Genomic DNA, 19,306 nt, shown 5'->3' on the forward strand with positions numbered 1-19,306 from the left:
AGCAGCCTATTTAAAGTAACATTAAAATTGGAAAATCATTTTTTAAAGATGTGCTTATCATCTCTCCCAGACCAAACATGGGAACTTGACCAACATGAATGTATATCAAATTAATTTTCTTTGTTTATTTACAATTTACTTTGTTTTTCATCCAACTCACACAGATGCCCATTATAAAGAAGGATTTTAGGGAAGGACTCTGGTCAATAGAAGTGAACAATAACCACTACATAAAATGATCCATAAAGAAAAAAAGCCATGAAAAATACTTATCAATCAAAAGTTGAAAAAAATAAAATAAAAATTCCTCTGAGAGAAGATGAACTTCAGTCGATTTTGGTGGACTATCCCTTTATATTGGACTCCAAGTTCCACAATGCATTTCGCATAGTGAAGCGATTCGGCTTCAGCGGCTGCTGGCGGGAGTGGAGCAGACGATGAGATGTTTGTAGCATTGGAGCTCTGGGTTTTGTCAATGTCTGTGCATATTGTCAGCCGGTCTCGTCCTCAAAATGAGAAAAGCAACAGAAAACCAAGGAAACACTCGGTAAGAAAACCTGCGGACTTTATTTGCACTCCATGGCTAAGTTGACAGCGCGTTAGCAAGCTAGCTAAACAGAACACTTCCTGAAATAGGAACTTGCTAATATTCAGTTTTATGTAGTTAGGCAGGCACTGTGAGTGAGTCCGTTATGTCTGCTCGACTACGTAGTTACTGTAAAGGGGGCTGTTCGTGTTTGTCACAATGTAAAGACTTAACGGTTACCAACACTGCCGCCATGTTCACACCTTCATGTCAGTTATTTAGCTAGCGTTAGCTACCTACTTCGTTTAGTTGTTAGCATAAACACTAACTTTACTAACATTTATCTTTGTGTTAACGTTACTTTGTTAACGTGTGTTTGTTTTTGGGGTTTTCAAGGGGTACTGCGGATAAATAATATAATGTCAAAGCGACACAGCCGCAGGATAAAGTTATGATATTTTCTCGTGTTGTTGTCACTAGCGTAATGTGATTGGCGAGCTGACTAGCAGGTGTCTTGTTGGTGATGGCCAAGGGAAGAAAGAAGCACGGGACATTACGTCACTTGTGGCGCGTGCACAGTAGGTAGTACTGTACGTGCAGTTAATCAACGGTGAAACCAACCGTCAAACCGTTAATTATAGCTAATAATATTTAGGAGTGCTAACTTCAGCCAGCTCTCTCGATAATGTTTCCCACTACCTGGACTGCTGTATCATTTTACTTGAAAACTACGCTGCTAAACTGCTTTATTGTCGTCTTGGTGACTTTGATAATCCAAACATGATCAGTTCCTCCTCTCTGGCTTTCTTGCAGAAAACATACTGAAAATTTATCCCCGAGGAATAAAGGTGGGTCAGAGTGTCGCATCCTGCACCGTCAGGTGCTGCTGTCTGCTGAAAATAACAGAGTATTAATTAGATGTACACCGTGATGCTGGTCATAACACAACTGTTTATTATGGTGAACTTTAAGTTCCTGTAGAGCAGCCTGGTCAACGTTAGTAGGCATTCAGAGTTGTTTTTACTGGGTATACCTATCCAAAACTAATAAATAAAATACAGTTCATTCAACAACCCAGCTATAAATAAAAATAAAAATAATAAATGGATGTTTTAAAGAGGTGTTGATTCAGTTTTGTAGTAGTTTTGGAGCAGTTCGTTTGTTTCCCTTTGAAGGTGGTTCCTGTATTTTGTCCACCCCACCTTTGTGAATGAGATTATTGTACTGCATATTTACATGTTGAGATGTTGCAAATGAGGGACGTGCGATATGAAGATAACTAGAGCATTTACAAAACTAATGCAAACACAGTGTTCTTTGTAGGATTTATAGAAAATAAGAAAATAGAAAAAAGAAGAGACAAACAAAAAACTAAAAAAAGGAGACAAAACATCCAACTTAAACGATCCCTAAAACTCCCACATTAAATTGGTGACACGAATGACATTACACTGTTATCCTCTCCAAATGTTGAATAAAATGTTGCTAGCTGGCATGGAATTAGTTCACCTGCTCATTTCTAATATATCTGATCCTCTCTGCCTCAGAAGTTCTGAAAAGGTCATCAAACCACATTTTAACATTAGGGATGTTTTTACCCTTCTACAACAATAGCAAGCAACTCACTCAAGAGAAGAAAATAGGTTAAAAGTCATTTTTGAGCCAGTGTGAGGTTGTTAAATGTTAAAAATAATTGTGTATGGTTCAAGCTCAATTCTTGAATCTAGAATTATTTGAAGTTTTATGACAAATGGTGCACCAGTTCTTCTGAATCTTAGGACACATTATAAAACAATTTATTAGAGTGGCTTCATTAGATTGCCACTTATCGTACAGAACGGATATAGTGGGGGAACCATTTACTGATCTTATATTTGTGCATATGCAGTCTACGTGCTATTTTCAGTTACATTAGGCAGTGTTTGACATTAATAGAGCGTTCATTCATTCATTCAATTGTTACTTTGCAATCTGGATATATAAAGCTTTTTCCCATTTCTCTCTTATCGAGAAGAGTTCACCTTTTCCCCCTGCAGAGCTGTTTAAAGGATATATACCAGGCAAAGAGTATATGGTGGGAGCTTGACAATGGATCTAAGTGTAGAGTCAGTTTACAGTCTCATAAGATGGTATGAACTTCTGAACATAGTCTTCTGTCTGACGGATTCTGAGGAAGTTAAATCTAGATCATTTGAATATGTCAGCCAGTTGTCTTTGTGGCCAGTGGTCAGTGGACATATTTATTCTGCACTGCTGAAACACACTCCTGTCAGTGTATATGCAGTTATAGCTATGTGGTGACGTAATTAATATTTGGTGTGCTGTATGGTGTTTTCATGGAAGTACATATAACGAGAGCCATGCAGTGCACACAATGTTGACTCAACAGTCTATCCATTCAGTTTTTAAAATACATTAAAAGCCCCTATGAAGAGGACAGCTATCAATGTGATGTGATATGTTGTGATTGTAATTGTTATAATCATGTAATTGTCATAGTCTTTGTTACTAATCTTGTACTAATCTTTAGACCCCAGTAGGGCTTTGGTGGCAGTGAGTAGCCTGACATCACCTGACCGTATCACAAATGTGAATCTGCATCTGCCCCGAGCAAATAAAACATGAGTCATTTGTCTTTTTTCCCAGGCAAGGCAGTGAGGGCTTACCCTCCCAAACTTAGGCTTGTTTGAACAGTGTTAAACTAGCAAGTAAACAGGTCCTTAGATTTTCCTGGCACCTTATATAACATGCTATGTTTTCGGGCCCTTTTCTCCCTGACATAAAAAATGTTTGAAGGTTTGGTAGTTGGCAAAATCTTGTTGTTGCTTTTTTAATTTATTGAAAAAAGTGTCACGTTGCAGCAGCTTAATTTAACAACAGTGTACAACAAAAGCAAAATCAGTTGAATGGCACTTGATTTATATGGAACAGTTTCAGCCACAGCTATAAGCATCATGGGCCCTTGCTGGCTGACAAATGACAACATGTAGACCTGTTTAAACTTGAGCATTCAGTGGCACCCCATATTTTAGGATATGTTAGGCCATGATCCACATGTGTGTCTTCTCTGTTTTAGTGAAGGACCTCGTAATCCAGCAGCACTTCAGATCCCATTTCACACCTTTTCTCCAGGAGACTCCAGTGAAGCCCTCTCAGGTCCCTAACTGGCTCTCTCACCCACCTTCTAGGAGAATGTTGCCATTTCAAAGCCCTGAGCCATGCTACAGGGACAGACTGGGTCCACCATGGCACCCCCCTTATCCTCCGGGACCAGTCCATTCATCAGGGTTTGTTCCAAGCAGCCCAACTAACATTGGTGCCTCCGTGAATAGGTTCCAAACCATGCCAAGAGGCAGACTTGGTCCTCAGCCCCACCAACAGCGTCAACCTTCAGGGTCTTTCTGCCCATCTGGGTATGCTCCAGTCACACCAACAAGTAGTAGTACTACAGCTAATAGGCCGCCGGGCATCTTTTACCCTGCACCCCCTCAATTCATGAAGGATTTAAGCAACCACTCCCCATCTTCCCACATCAGGAGAGATCAAGGGACTGAATCCAAGGACAGCTGGTCTTACTCAGGAAACAAAAATGTAACTGCACAAAGACAAGACTCAAACAAGGTATTGTTTTCTTTTTTTCAATATAGCCATCAGTGAAACCAGGGCTTGTTTTAAAAACTGTCTTGTTTATAACCTGTACTACAGTATAGCAGTATGCGGTGCTAAATTGTTGTGGCTATTAATGTTTACTCTGTCTGTTAGGCTCAATCAAGCGAGGTGAGAGGTTCCATACAAACTATCCAGCTCCATCGACCCCCTATTACCTCATCATTCAACACCAGAGCAGTTCAAGGAGTTTGCACACTGGCCCCCTCAGGCTCAGAGCATTGGAGCCCTGCCAGTGGCCCCCCTGACAGCCAGGTGCCCCCGCTTGTCTACCAGCCTTCTCCGAGTCCCCAGTCTTCTGTCAGGAGTAGTGGTTCCAGTTTACCCAACATGCACAGTCCTGTAGCTCCTTGCCAGGTAACATTTGTCATGCTCCATCAAACATCAAGTTCAGGTGGGGGGTTTTGATAATCTGGAAGTCGAACCTCAAATCAGGCTTGTGGTGTTGAAGAGAGCATGATGCTGGGTTCTCAGTCTTTTTAATAAGACTTTTTAAAACAAAAATTCAGGCGATATACCTTTGATAAGTTGAAGAGCATTTGCCAGGTGTTAAGTGTTAAGTTAATTCATTCATTTATTCATTAATTTATTATCCATAACCGCTTATCTTGACGAGGGTTGTAAGGGGGCTACAGCTTATCCCAGCTGACATTTGGCCAGAGGTGGGGTACACCTAAAACAGGTCACCAGACTATCACAGGGCTGTATTTAGTTTAATTTACTGATATTTATTTAAAAGTGTACTATGCAGGATTGTTGGTGTCAGTTTGGAGGATTGCCAGAATTAAAGTCCAACATTTGTGCAACTTGAGATAGCTTTATATATAAATACTTGAGGTGTGAACATTGGTGATTTCATCTATGTTCCCAGCAAACACCTGCAAACTTTAACTGTTGTGTTACATGTTGATGTAGGTGGTGCTGCTAAAATTGTCCACAGGTAGTACCAGTGCTACCAGTGGAAAAAGTTAGTTTGGAGCTCTGCATAGCAACGCTTATGTTGCTGTGTTTTTTTTACTAAAAGAAGCCTGCTTCTTAAATAGTCACATTGTTCTGTTCTTTTCTTTTGTAGGACCAACAACATAAACGAACACCTTCAAGAGAAAACTTAATTCCAGGTAATAATGTCAAAGTAAATCTGCCCATTTTTCACTTTTCCACCTGTTACTCATAAAGCTGCAATCTTTAACCTTGTTTGCATGTTATCTTGCAGTAAGTGACAACAGGCTTTTGAGTTTGTAGAACAAGATTTTTCCATCTTGTAGCATGACTGCACTGAAATTGTTATTGACCTGTGTGTAATGTGAATTCGATTTACCTCAGTGATAAACAGAGATGGCACTGGGAAAGTCAACTAGTCTGGCATGTCATAAATAATTGAGTTGACATTTCCTCAGTTGCAGAGTATAATTGTCATCCTCAGCTACAGTACTATTTTTAATGTTTCACTACAGTCCACCATAACAGATTAAAAAAATAATGTAAAAAATATCAGCTTTAATCATCCAGAAACTTCCCCTCTTTATCATCGATATTCATGTTTTCTGTACTACAGTGTTCATAGGAATTACTTGGCTTTTGCACTTGTGTTTTTAACAAGTTGCTGAAAACCTGGAAACATAAACATGAGCTTGAACTGTTGGTAGTTTCGTAAGAAGCTATTACTTTTACATGCCACAAATTGCAGTATATGTGTAATTATTTGAATTTTTACATTCTTAAAAAAGTTATATTTTGATGTCTTTTTCTGTCCCCAGTTGTGGACTATAATTGCTCATCTCAGAAGAGGTGCAGGGAGTTTGAGGACTGTGACGACAGTGCCAAGAAACTGTGTCTTCCAGCTATAAACACAGGCAAAGCACAGACACCAAAGCCTACTGTTGGCAACTCACTCAACACTTCACTGATGTCTCAGCCGTCATCGAGGCATTCTTCAGTCTTGGAACTGTCACCCAAAACCATTGATCGCCATCTGTGCTCAGAACCAGAACCAGCACGTGGTCAGTCAGCATGCCTGGAACTGTCATCCATGTTTAAACCCACCCAGTCATCCTGTGCATCACTGACACCCAAAACTTGTGTAGAGAGACAACCATCAACGGGGGCGCAGCAAGCCTGTTTAAATTTCACCCAGAATCATACTTTGTTAATAGAGTTAAGGTCACCTCCAAAACCAGATGAAGAGAGTTTGAGGAAAAGAAGTGTGGAAAACGATAAAAGGGATAGGTCAGACCCTTTGTTATCCTCCGAGGTTCCCCAGAAGGACACTGGTAGCTCACCTCATGCTCAGTTTGGCAACCACCTCTCTGGTCATACTCACCGTAATACTTCAGTCTTGCCAGTCAAGACCCTGAGCAGAGGAAATCATGTGGAGGAGAGCAGAAAGTCGGACAACAGCACTCCAAAACCAGCCTCAAAGACGAATTCAGGTTCTCTGAGTTGTCGCACGGCAGAACGGACCAAAAACCCCCGTCCAAAAAGATCTGTTGCAATCCCTAATGATATAGATGAGCTGTTCACCCCTGATCCCTTGACCTATGTATTCAGCACTGGCCATAAGACTGTAAAGCTCAGGACAGATGGGATCAAATCCCCATCCTCAGAGAAAGGATGTCCATCCAGCACTGTGACCAGCTCCAGTACTTCTGTTACTGCATCCTTGTGTCGCAAAACTGGTTCTTCTCATGCAGTGGACACCCAAGACTCATCACCAGCTCCTCTCCCACAAGTCTACATGCCAACTGTGGCATTAGAGCGGGTAAAACTTGAGAACTTAAAACCCATTTGCTCCAAAAACAGTAAACTCAAAAAGAGCCCCACCAGTTCTTCGGGCAGGCAGCTTAAGGATGAGAGTGTTAAATCTGATGAGAAACACACATCTCTCCTCCCCAACAATGTGGGAACATGCGCTTTAGAGACTGAGACTGTGACCACAACTGCTACATCTCATCATTCTCCGTCTCCACTGTTGGAGAGGCAGGCAAGTGAAGGGCGTAGAAAGACGGTGAGTGAAGAGGATCCTATAGATGTGGAGCTGGACCTGGACTTGAGCTTTGCAGTAGATGTGGATCTAACCCAGAGCTCCCAGAGCAGTGAGGACGAACAGCTGATTTCCCTGCAGGAGATGATGGAGCGTGTTACCAAGCCTCCAGATACGCCGGAGAAGGGAGCCTTCTCAGAGCCCAGTACACCTGGACATCGCAGCAGCCAGTCAAAAACTGTAAGCTTCGCATGGCTTGTCTTTGCTGTACATAAAGTTATGAATGAGCATGAACTTGCTAAGCTAAAGGACCAATAAAACCACTAAGTGTTGTTGGTTGTGTTTCCACATCAGCCATTGCCATCCACGACAAAGTGTGGTACCTACAAGAACAACCTCGACCAGATGCTGAAGGAAATTAACTCCACTAAAAGGTATATTATACAGAAAACGTCACTCCAACTACCTTTTAATTTGAGCTACAAAGCTGCACATGAGAGGAGTTAACTTTTTCCACTCTCTGTTTATCTGTCAGAGCCAAAGAGCTCGAGGCACAACTTCTAACTGCATGTGAAGAGGACCTGTTGAGAATAGCTGAATACGAGGAGGCTGAGGAGAACCGAGAGGAGGGTGTCTCCACCGAACAACAGTAAAGCATACAAAAACACTGGTGCATTATACCTTGTCACTGGCAACCATGCCTTTCACAGCATTTAACTGTTATCTGTATTTTTATGTAATTTGTCTTTTAGGGAATTCTTGCAGCGCTACTCTTTGATGTCCAATGCAATCAGGGAAGTGCCTCCAGGAGAAGTCGTGTTCAACCTGGAGAAATTTGGCCAGATCTTCAGCCAAGATACACTGCAGCTCAGACAATGCATGGTCAGTCCACAGGGGGCAGCACAGAAAACGCTTCTTTGGTAAGTTGTTTTATTGTGTGGACATATGGGAGGTTCAGAGCAACATGTCTTGCCATTGACGAGATTGATCATTTGCCCCAGAGCTGTTGATCATTTTGACCTACCATCCTGTCCATGTCAAATGTAATACTCATATAAATACTGAATAACGTCATTATATGATGGTCAGATCAGCACAGCACATTCATGCTTCCCAGAGGATGAATCGTTTTTGTCTTTGACAACAGCTCCTTTTGCATATCCCTAAGGCCAATATGTGAACTTATCTGCACACAAGATATCTAATTTTCTACTCAGATGAGACCATCTGGGTGAACAGCCCAGAACAAATTTCTCACTTTGTGAGACAATAAAGTTAATCTTGTATCTTGTATGATGGCTCGTTACTGCTTACAAGGGGATGGACCTTTTAATGACACCATGGCATTTCCTTAAGGCCACCCAGAGGACAAATTACATTTTTAACCTCTGTAGTGAACATTGCAGCCTATATTGACAAATACCAAAGCTTTACATCTGAAATACATGGGGCACAAACATGGCATGATAGTTAATGTGTCCATTATTTTTCCTACACATGCCTCCGCTGCCCTTAAAAAATGTATAAACTACTCTGAACTATGTAAAAAAAAAAAAAAAAAAAAAAAATTACAATCTGTTTGAAAATTATTGAAATGAATACCTCATTGTACCAGCAGCAATGTGACACAGAAGAGCAACCTTGTGTGTGTTTTTAATTAAAATCAATCATAAGAGTGCATCCTGTAGCTAAATGATCCAGTTAATTCATGTAGCACCAGTTAATACTGCCATTTTCACTTGGCAAAACTCAGTATGCACACAGTGAAGTTGGCACACAACCACAAACACTACAAATACAGAGTCTGTGTAGCAGGTAATAAAATAAACCCTGAGCCACCCCGCCTACGTGACACATCTGTGTCCCATGTATTAAGGCCGTTTTTCATCTTACTGTCTGATTTAATGAATTCCTTTAACCTTTTCTCTCAACTTATGTTCCCCAGGTCCAGCCCTGCTCAGCTGAGACTGCATTTAAATATTGGATTGTTCCAGGAAGCTTTCGACTGTCACTCGCCCTGTCCAGCTCAGGTTACCCGTTTCCTATTCAAGGTAGGCCCCACGCACACCTGTAGCATGTCACTAATGATTTCTGTCCAAATGTCTGAGCTTTGGAAGTAATTGTTTGTTGATTCTGTCAGATGATGTCAGTCCACAATGAGAGGATAGTATCTGAAAAGATTCTTCAGGCCCTCTGTGACATCGCTTGCACAGCTGCTTATCAGATAGGTCAGTTCCCTTCACTCAAGCTTTTGGTATTTTGGTATTTCCTTCTATTGTTAAGACATGTAACCATGTTTTGTTTTGTTTTCCCGTGTGTGCTTCCTCAGTGAAAAATGGAAATCAACAGTTTAAAGTGTGGGTGCCCAGTTTGGCCGATGTGGCCTTGGTCCTGATGAATATGGGAATTGCGTTTGTCACTCTCTTCCCTTTTGAGAACCTGCAGCCTCCATTCACAGAGGGAGATTTGCTGTGAGTAGTGTTCCTGTTTCATACATTTCCTTGTTTCCTATGTCAGAGCTTAGAGTGTGAGCTGAAAGTTGTTGTTTTTTATTTCATGCAGTTGAATATCTGTCTGTTTGTGTAGGGAGGACATCTGTATCAAAAGTGAGAGTCCCTCTAGTAACAAGGAGCAGACCATTTTCCCCGAGCACAACTGCAACAACATCCTGAAGGTGAGATGCAAACGCAAACAGATGTCTGATAGGAGCAGTTTGCTGTCATGTCTGTGAGAAAGAGAGTTTGGCAAAGAGAGCACAGCTTCACCATTCAGATCATTCACCTCTTGGTTGTTTCCTCTGTGTTCTCATCTGCAGTACCTGTCTTACTGTATGGGCCTCTGTCCAAAGGCGTACAGTGACGATGAGCTGCTGTTGTTGCTTACCGTGGTGGGAAGGGTGGGCCTGGACACACGGCTCATCCTCCAGTCCAGTGTGGAACTGTACCCTTTACAGTACAAAGTAGTCAACAACATCAAGGACTGGGACACCATGGTTAGTTCATGCATACCTCTGATTCCATGAAAATCACTGATGTGCTTTTTCCAGGCTTGGAAAAGTTTTTGAAAAATATTACAATAATCTGAATATTTACCATTACATGACAAATAAAATCATGTTAATCGCTATGGGCAGCTGGCATGGTTAAAGGTGCAATGTGTAATGCCTGACCACATGGGGACAGAACTAAAGTGGGACAGCTTTTCACCTCTTTGCCCTCCAAACAGCAGGGCAAAAATATGCAAAACTCTACCAAACTACTGAAAGACTGCGTCACTCTATAGTTTATATTATAGCTTGCTTGGCTCAGTTTAAGCAAGACCATATAAGCAAGAAAACAGCCACATCAAAGCCATGTGTCAACGCCATTTGTAATGTTTTTTCAGTGTCATTAGTTGCACTAAAGAAATGTTTCACTGAATAGCCAACATTAGATGTTACTTACCAGTCTAAAAGAAAGGTTGTGAGTTCTGCATCAAACCCTCACCTCTTTACTTGGCATTAGAACATGGCACTCTTAAATGCTTGATTCTGATTGGTCAATCAACAAAATTCTGCGGTGTTTATTTCTTGAGGTATCACCGTTGCTCTGCTGCTCCGTTGCTAGGGACGCCATAGCAACGGCCTTAGACTGAGGAGCATCAGAATCAGTTAGCGTTATTTTTCAACAGTCAGCGGCTCACTATACATTATCCCTTACATAACTGTCTCCAGCGATCGAAAGCCACATCAATGTTTACTCTTGTTTTGCTTCTTTTTATGTCACCTATTTTGTTTTCCGCCAAATGTGGTTTCCTGCAGCAAGCTGGTGGTTGGGTTGGTGATTAAGGTCACTTACCAAGAGCTTAAGCCATCTTTATGTTTACTGTGCCACTTACCAGGGGTTGTGCTTTTAACATAATTGATAAGCTCTCAGGGCAGCTCTACTTCTTCGTCCTCTCATGTTGGATTAGGGGAGACTGGACGCCATGGTGACTACGTATTGCCTCTCAAGGTATAAGTGGTATTACAAGACAGGCCCAGCCGGGGCTAGCTAGTTAGCATGCTCATTTCAGATATCTAATAGTAGTTGTAACAACACAAATAGATGTCTTTGACATAATATCAGAACTGTTACTTTTACATCCTGTTCATTTTTATCAATGTTTCAGACTAAAATTCTGCCCATATTTTACACTTTGCACCTTTTAACATCAGATGAAAATCTTTAAAGGTGTAAAAAAGAAAGAAGTGTTTAATACATGTTTGGAACTATTGTGATTAATATTGTATGTCCTTACATGCATACAGAGAAATCACAGAGTGTTTGGTTGGGATTTTTTTTTAAAGCATGGAAATCAACTGACCAAAGTATTTATGAACCCTTTTCACCTTTAATTCATAAAATAAATGATAATTTTTTTAATATAGTTAATTATTGATTATTTATCTGAAATGTCTTCAGCTGCCCAGAATCTGTCGAGCCCTGACCGATCTGACAGATGACCACCACAACATGTGCCTGCTTGTTCAACTGCTGCCTGACAACACACGTGGAAAGTAAGTCTTTTAATCTGTTTTTCTCTGCTTGTCTCTTCTTTATCCAAACAATGAATCTTTTAATTTTGATAATTGATTTTATTGTATTGCACATTAAAAGCTCTTCACTTTTGTTTATATAGGCAACTGCGGAGACATCTGAGTCTGTCCATGATCTCAAAACTGCTGGACGGAAATTGCACTTACAGACCTACAGAAAAGGAGTTTCAGGTAATTTGTTTCAGTGTGTAACCTAAACCTACACAGTGTGCTATAGAGCCCAACAGATGAAATATGTGCGCTTCAGTAATCTATAGTTAATAATCTATAGTTCTCCCATCCTCCTGCTCTTGTATGCTCAGCTCTCTAAACTGAGGCCATACCTGCCTCGTATGCAACCCTCCACCCTTCTCCGATGCATGCTGAGCTCCTCCAGCAGGAGTCAGAAAGAGAAAGAAGACGACATGAACACCTTAGACCAACAGGTGAGCATATGCCTGAAACCTTAAAATGTTCCAGCCTAAAACTCTGTCTCGAATTCTCCACTTGTTTGTCATGTCTAGTGATTTTTTTTTTAATGTGTAAGTAAAAGAATCCTGAACTGGATGTTACTGTGAATGGATCAAACATAATTTACAGATGTTTCTAATGCAACTTTCTTCCCATGTATTCTTTGTCTCAGTCCTACTACCTCTGCTACAGCCTTCTGACCTTGGCAAATGAAGCTTCCAATTTTCAGTTCTTCCCAGCTCATCAAAAGGTGCGACTTACATCATTTCCATTTTTTTCTGTCCTCAAGTGTTGGGCTACTTATTTTTAATCAACTCATTTAATGTTTGAAGATGGTGATATCCTTCTTCCTGTGAGAGGTGTGTTAATGTTTTTTTTGCCTTTTTCTTCTGATTTACAGAAGCAGCTGCTGGTTTTATGCTATGAGCTAGAAACGCATGTTAAGTGTGACATTAGAGAGAGCGAGAAATGTCTCTACCGGAGCAAGGTGAGTTTGATTTCAAAAAGATCTTTGAGTATTTGTGTGTGTATTGGTGTGTATTTTGAACCCACATCCAGAACATTTTTCTACTTTTTCCTCCAACAAATTAAAAAAAAAAGTGCAGCCTTGACAGAGGTTTGTCGTTTCTGAATGCTTTCAAGTTTGAACTTCATTGTTGTTATTATCCTGAAGGACATTTGGTTTGCAGCCGTGCATTATATACATAAATCACAGGAATACAGTGGCAATACACAAAAAAACTTAAGTCAAAAGCACGAAGCAGTATAGAATATAAAAAATTGAAATATTAGGAATATTACAAATTTAGAAATATTCATCAGTAATAAAAACATGTATTAGAAATTAAGAGGGCAATAGACACACTTCTATCCTTGAAGAGATTTTGGACCTGTACGCTCAGCCATTTGTCTGCTACTCTACTCTGCTGTAACTCTCTCAGTGCCGACAATCAGACTTCCCCCATAGTACACTCTCTCACACACACACACACACACACACACACAAAGACCTGCATTTATTGACAGGCTGTTATGAAGACTTTCCCACATTCACACATATTAAGTTTCTTGTCAGGCATCATGTAAGCTTACATTATGACAGGCTTATGACAAAACGACTTGGCCGCACCTGTTTCTGCATGTGTACAGCGAGAGAGAAGAAGAGAGGGGCACTGTGCTATTGCCAGAGGAGCCGTTAACTGAGTTTACTCTGAGCAGCAAGTTGATTAAAGAGTCTAAAAAGATGGGGCTGTTCATAAAACATTCAGACTGCCCAGTTCTAACAACGCCACTCAGCATGGGCCGGTAGCAGTCTCACTTTCAGCTATGTTGTTGCTATGCGTAACAGTATGTCAACAAGTAGGATGATATGAAATTAAACCAGCACTATCATGAATGATATGATATAACACACCCATGTTGTTTTTGCTAAATTTGTGTACAAGAGAAGAAAAATAGCAGACAAAATACAACCCTGTGGAGAGTCTGTTAATAAATGAGATTTACAATTAGAAGTAACAAAGAAATAACTGGCTGGATTGTGCGACTGACTGGGGGAAAGTCAGTGAGTAAGAGCGTAGTGTTGCTCTCAGAAACCTCCAATTGTATTAAGTCTGGCATCTGAAACACCTCTAACTGTGTGTTAAACATGCTGAAGTGGACATACCTGATGTTCCACCTGCCTCAGTATCTCTTGTTTAACCAGTCTCTCAAAACTTTCCATTACTAACCTTTGAATGCTATGTTGATGTCAGTGGCAGCACTGTCCCTGACACTCAGTTTTATCACAGAAATCATAGCTGGCAAATCTAAACTAAAAGCTGCTTGAGTTATTCACTAGCTGCTCATCAGAACGAACCCCATGCAGAGAGACTATACTGCACTTACTGTGTAGACATGCCATCACATTCATGCTGTTCCATGCTAACATCCCTTCTAGTAATAGCAGAAGCAATTTTGTCCCCTCTCCAGAGAAACTTTGTAGGGCTTAGCATTTTAGTAAGAGAAAAGCACCTTCATAGGAATCCACTATCCCATTGCTGCACACTACAACATTTAGTTAATCAATGCTTTTAAGTGAGTTCTGAAAGATAGATCAGTTTGTACAATCAAAGCACCCCTGGCAGAGGTGCAGAATATCTGTACAGTCAGGAATATTAAGGGGAAGTTCCTCAGAAGGGAGGGAGGATCACACCGATACAGTAGCCAGTAGTTTGTAGTAGTCTAAAGGGACAATGCATATTAATGAACAAATACATGAGTATATGTAAATACGCCAGATTGTAGCCCATAGCTAATTTCCATCTGTTATCCCTATAGGCAGGTTAATGTAAAAAATGTAGTGAAACAGCAGCGACAAAAGACAGAGTTAAAATTCATAGCAACCCGGTAGACACAAATACAAAAGACACAAGAGGTGCACAATATACATTCGAAAGTACATCAAGTGTAGCCCATGACAACACCAGTCAGGTTAACTAATTTGTTTGAGGACTGTTACATTAAACGCTAGCCCACTGAATTTGGTAGGGGTGGGAATCTCTCGGCACCTCCCAATTTGATTCTGATTCAGAGGGCTACAATGCGATTACAAATGATTACTGATGCGTTTTGATGGCTAAAACTCAAGAAGTAGCCTCACTTAGAACGCAAACACATCACGCATGTTTATATCTGTTCTGTTTCACTATCTGGTTGGTTCAGCTGTAAGGGACGTACAGCCTGGTCTTACAAAATTGTTACAGGTGATCATAATGTTGAGAATTGGTCTTGATTGATCTTTCCATCTTACTGTCAACAAAAATCCACAATTAAGGAGTTGGAACAGGTGAAGTTTTGATGTCAACAAACAATTATCTTAATTTTTGATGATACCTTAATCAGTCATTGCTGTCGTTGTTTCAAGATGCAGTCATGCAAGCCAATCATTAAAAGCAGGCTGCTCTCTCTTGAAGAAGTGTGTTTGACAATGTCTACCTCCCCCTTCTTCTTCCAGGTCAAGGACCTGGTGGCCAGGATCTACACCAAGTGGTCGATGCTCCTTCAGAGGACCAGGCCCCTCCATGTACAGTAGTCTTATACTTACTCTTATATAAATAATTACTTTTAACAAATTCTTCGTCTTTAAAAGATAAAAGCAGTTAAAATAAGGAGTCCTCTAATTATGTCAAACGATTGTATAATTCTGATGTACAATTCTATATTGTCCTCCTGTAGGGTAAGCTGTATGATTATTGGCAGCCTTTGTCTGTGGATACATTGACAAGCAGCCAAGAAGAGGAGGAGGTGGTCATCAGTGATGATGAAGAGGGGCCGGTGATGGAGGAGAGTGAAGAAGAGGAACCCAATGAAACTGGAACTGAAGAGGTTGCAATGATATCTGAGGACGAGGACAAGGAAGAGCGAGATGATACAACGGATGACACGGATAAAACGGAGGATTACATAAAGCCAGACGAAACAGAGGCAGACGATACAATGGACACAAACAAGATGAGGGGCGACGTAAAGCCAGAAGAAACGGTGGGAGATGATACAGTGGACACAAACGAGACTGGGGGTGACGTAAAGCCAGACGAAACAGAGGCAGACAGTACAATCGACACAAACAAGATGAGGGGCGACATAAAGCCGGAAGAAACGGAGGGAGATGATACAGTGGACACAAACGAGACTGGGGGCGACATAAAGCCAGATGAAACAGAGGCAGACGATATAATGGACACAAATGAGACTGGGGGCGACGTAAAGCCAGAAGGAATGGAGGGAGATAATGCAATGGATGACACAAAGGAAACTGAGGAAGCAACAGAAACAATACTAAGGGAGTTGAACCACGAGATGCCAGAGATGGAGCCTTACGTACACGAGCAAGTGGAGGCTAGAAATGCAGAGCATACTGAGGTGGAGACTGAAAATCTGGTTGAGGCAAGAAAAACATCTCACCACAACCAGGTGGCAGCATGTGATCTACTGTAGTGTCAGTTTTATTTGTGTTCAGCTGTTGCCTTAATATGAAGCGCATTTTGCACTATTTGCCTACCCATCCTCTTTAATTAACCCCTAAGTTTCATTGTGTATACAAATACAAATTGTTTATTTATGAATAAACCATTTTAGGAGAGATCGCAGAGATCATATTTTTGGTTAGTGTTGCACAACCAACAAAACGTTGTTTTATTGTATGTCTTTTTTTAAAATACCTTGATGTTAAAATCTTATGTAAATGACTTCTCGCTATACCTCTTCACTTATTCAGTTGTGTGCAATTTGTAAAGTGTGGGTCACAGATGTTACATAAACATTGCTGTAGCTGTCGGCCCACAAAAACCTGTGTTTAATTGGAGGTTTTTTTTTACATCCTTGTCAACTGTGTTCATTTGTGGAAATTAATTTCTCAAGAAAATAGTTCAGTGTCACATTTGCTTTAGTAACTGAAATACTGATTTACTGTTATGTGTGATATGCTGCAAATCAGCCTCGAGTTACAACGTGACACGTTTAAAATCTACTTGACTATGCAACATGTTCACTAGTAATCAGTTTAGAAACAGCATCTTATACTGAGGTTTCTCAGCCGTTATTGTTTCATTCATAAAAATGCGACAGGCCTTTTTCACAGCAGACACTGACCTGTCACAATAGGAAAATCATATGTGCTAGTAACATTAGAAATGGCTCTGTTGTATTCACATGTCTCAGTAAGTTGTGACAGTGAGACTGAAACTGAAGGAGCTAAATGGAGTTCAGCCATAATTAATTTGACTGTTTAAACCCTTTGTTTTTGTCACTGTCGCACGTCGAAAATGTTTTCTGTGAAAAAGGCCTGTTAAATTTACTTTGTAAATAATTTCCAGGTACACATTAACTTGTTGATTCCGTCATAATTTCGCTGTTGTGTTGTTTGTGGGTGTTGTGTTGAATTACCCTTTGATAAAATATTTTTTTATTGATTAAAAAATACTTTTTTTTTTTACAGCTGTTGCCAAATGGAGTAAAATAAACTTTGTTTACGTGTTCAAAAAATGTTTTTGTAAAAATATGTTGGGTAAAAATGTAATCCACTCCTGCCAATATTAGCAAGATAAATATATTCATAATAACACAACTAATATATTTGTGATAGCATCAAATACTTGTCAAAAAAGCAATAGAATTTGTCCTGATTTATTTTAAAGTGAGTTGTTATTGGGTATGTTTTTATGGACACTTGTCAGTGTTCTTTTTTACTGTTTTTTTAAATGGAAGCATTTTAGACAGCTATATTAAGCTGTCAACCAAAATATGTTCAGATAACTGAATTAGATTAATAGAGCTCTCTAAATAAAGTTACAGTGTTGATGCATTATTTCACAGATGTACAATACTTGCTGAAAATTGCACCCCCTGTATAACCCTAACTTGGTCTGAGAAAGGAAGGGATGCATTGCAGGTAATAGAAATATCAGCCTACTTCTGCTGGATAATAATAATACATCCACATGTAACTTTTTTCCCTACAGATCTCTAGCTGAAAGGTAGTTATAAGCACATACTTTCATTCGATTGACTTTGACACTGCATACATCCATGCTTTGTCAGTGAATTTGACATTCCTTTCCACATTTAAAGGGGAACTATGGCCATCTCAGAATTCATACATGTTATACCTAGGGTCTAAGACAGTACAAAAAATAGAAGTTAACCTGAACAACTCGTGCAATTCCAAAAAGCTGAAGTGCTAAAACACAAATTTGTGACACAGAGCAGTATATGGGTACATTTTCTGTTTCACAGGGTTCCCACAGTCATGAAAAATCTTGGAAAGCCATGGAATTTCATTCCTTTTCCAGACCCGGAAAAGACATTAAATTAGTAAAAAATTACTGAAAGTTTTGGAAAAGTCATAGAATTTTATTGTGTACAATGAAATTAATTTTAACTAATCTTGTGAACAGTGATCTCTATGTGGTTAAACTTCCATGTGATATAACAAAACAGCAAATGTATTTTCTGTAGGTTAATATGCATTATTGTGTGATGTTTTGTTTACCATCACATTTCGTTAAAATGAAACCAGTGGCAATGCACTCCCATTATCCTAATGGTAACCCACATGTTAAATGAGTCCATATGTTGATTTGCACAGAAACACTTCACAATAAGTGCATTTAAACAATATTAGTTAAAAGTTCAGTGTCCGCTGTAGTCAGCATTGTGTTGGACAGCAAAGTGCATGCATTGAAAGTAGACTATTGATAACTTGTATTCAAAGGCTTATTGGATATATTAATTCAAAGTATATTGATTGGCTATACCGACAGGCTTAAGAAGTGCATGCCTACATTTTTTTCAGCTTGCAAAAATGAGTTTAGAATCTAATGCACTGAGTATACACTGACAGCACAGTTGGTTCAGTTTTCCATAATGCTGAAAGCCAGTGCCAGACTGATATGTGCTTATAAAGCTTTTTAAAAATGATTATTTAAAGGGCAATGTATTGCCTGTGCCTGTAGTTTGAAGTAGCTGAAGTGACTGTGAATGTAACTTTTAGAGGTTGGCGAAGGATGCTGTTTAACTTTCATACAATATTTAACATTCGGTGTAAAGTTCTGGTCATGTTACATGTTATGGTCATGGAAATTTTATTATGGGTCGTTGAAAAGTCATGGAAAAGTTTTGACATATTGTCCTTCAAATGTGTGGGAGCCCGTGTTTACGATCTGATAACACTCCAATAGAATAAAGCTCATTTGGATATAAAAAAGAAAACCTATACTATGGGCACACTAAATCTGTCGCCATTCACTGTCCATGGAGCAGCTCCAGACTTTATACTCTATGACATCACAAGTTTGAGACTTATTTCCCTTGGTTATGTTCATGAATATTGACTGAATTTTACTTATATTAGGTGGTGCTCCCCTTTAAAACCCTCATGTTTGAGTAACAGTTTAGTGTAGTAACTGTCTGAGATGCTTAAAAACAAAGAAAAATAACCTAAAAATAGTTTGTCTTCAGAAATATTGCAAGATTAATCAAGGAAATCTTACAATTTTTTAGTCCTTTTAATGAAATACTACCTCCACTGAGTCAAATAAAAGATTGATGGCTCATTCATCACCACTGA

General features: G+C 39.8%; 1 protein-coding gene across 2 annotated transcripts; it reads left to right on the plus strand.

Moving 5' to 3' along the window:
- The first annotated feature begins 395 nt into the window (after positions 1-395).
- slf2 (SMC5-SMC6 complex localization factor 2) lies at positions 396-17,294 on the plus strand. Of its 2 annotated transcripts, XM_050071598.1 has the most exons (21): positions 396-547; positions 1,340-1,374; positions 3,603-4,147; positions 4,289-4,549; positions 5,265-5,310; positions 5,950-7,412; positions 7,527-7,606; positions 7,708-7,821; positions 7,925-8,092; positions 9,118-9,223; positions 9,313-9,400; positions 9,502-9,643; positions 9,759-9,846; positions 9,988-10,164; positions 11,615-11,709; positions 11,832-11,919; positions 12,051-12,173; positions 12,371-12,448; positions 12,599-12,685; positions 15,194-15,262; positions 15,415-17,294. In XM_050071598.1, the coding sequence occupies exons 1-21, from the start codon at positions 513-515 to the stop codon at positions 16,174-16,176; spliced, it is 4,650 nt and encodes a 1,549-aa protein (XP_049927555.1). In that variant the 5' UTR covers positions 396-512; the 3' UTR covers positions 16,177-17,294. The 2 variants fall into 2 exon arrangements, with proteins under 2 accessions (XP_049927555.1, XP_049927556.1); XM_050071599.1 differs by lacking the exon at positions 1,340-1,374 and having other exon boundaries at positions 407-547; positions 15,415-17,293.
- The last annotated feature ends 2,012 nt before the right edge of the window (positions 17,295-19,306 follow it).

The sequence above is a fragment of the Epinephelus moara genome, chromosome 19 (genome assembly GCF_006386435.1).
Source record: "Epinephelus moara isolate mb chromosome 19, YSFRI_EMoa_1.0, whole genome shotgun sequence".
Classification (NCBI taxonomy): domain Eukaryota; kingdom Metazoa; phylum Chordata; class Actinopteri; order Perciformes; family Serranidae; genus Epinephelus; species Epinephelus moara.

Excerpts from the sequence above, each read along its gene's own strand:
- slf2 (XM_050071598.1), top strand. The coding sequence starts at position 513 with ATGAGAAAAGCAACAGAAAACCAAGGAAACACTCG. Across the intron at positions 9,224-9,312 it reads TTACCCGTTTCCTATTCAAG|ATGATGTCAGTCCACAATGA; the intron begins GTAGGCCCCACG and ends TGATTCTGTCAG. Across the intron at positions 12,174-12,370 it reads TGAACACCTTAGACCAACAG|TCCTACTACCTCTGCTACAG; the intron begins GTGAGCATATGC and ends TCTTTGTCTCAG.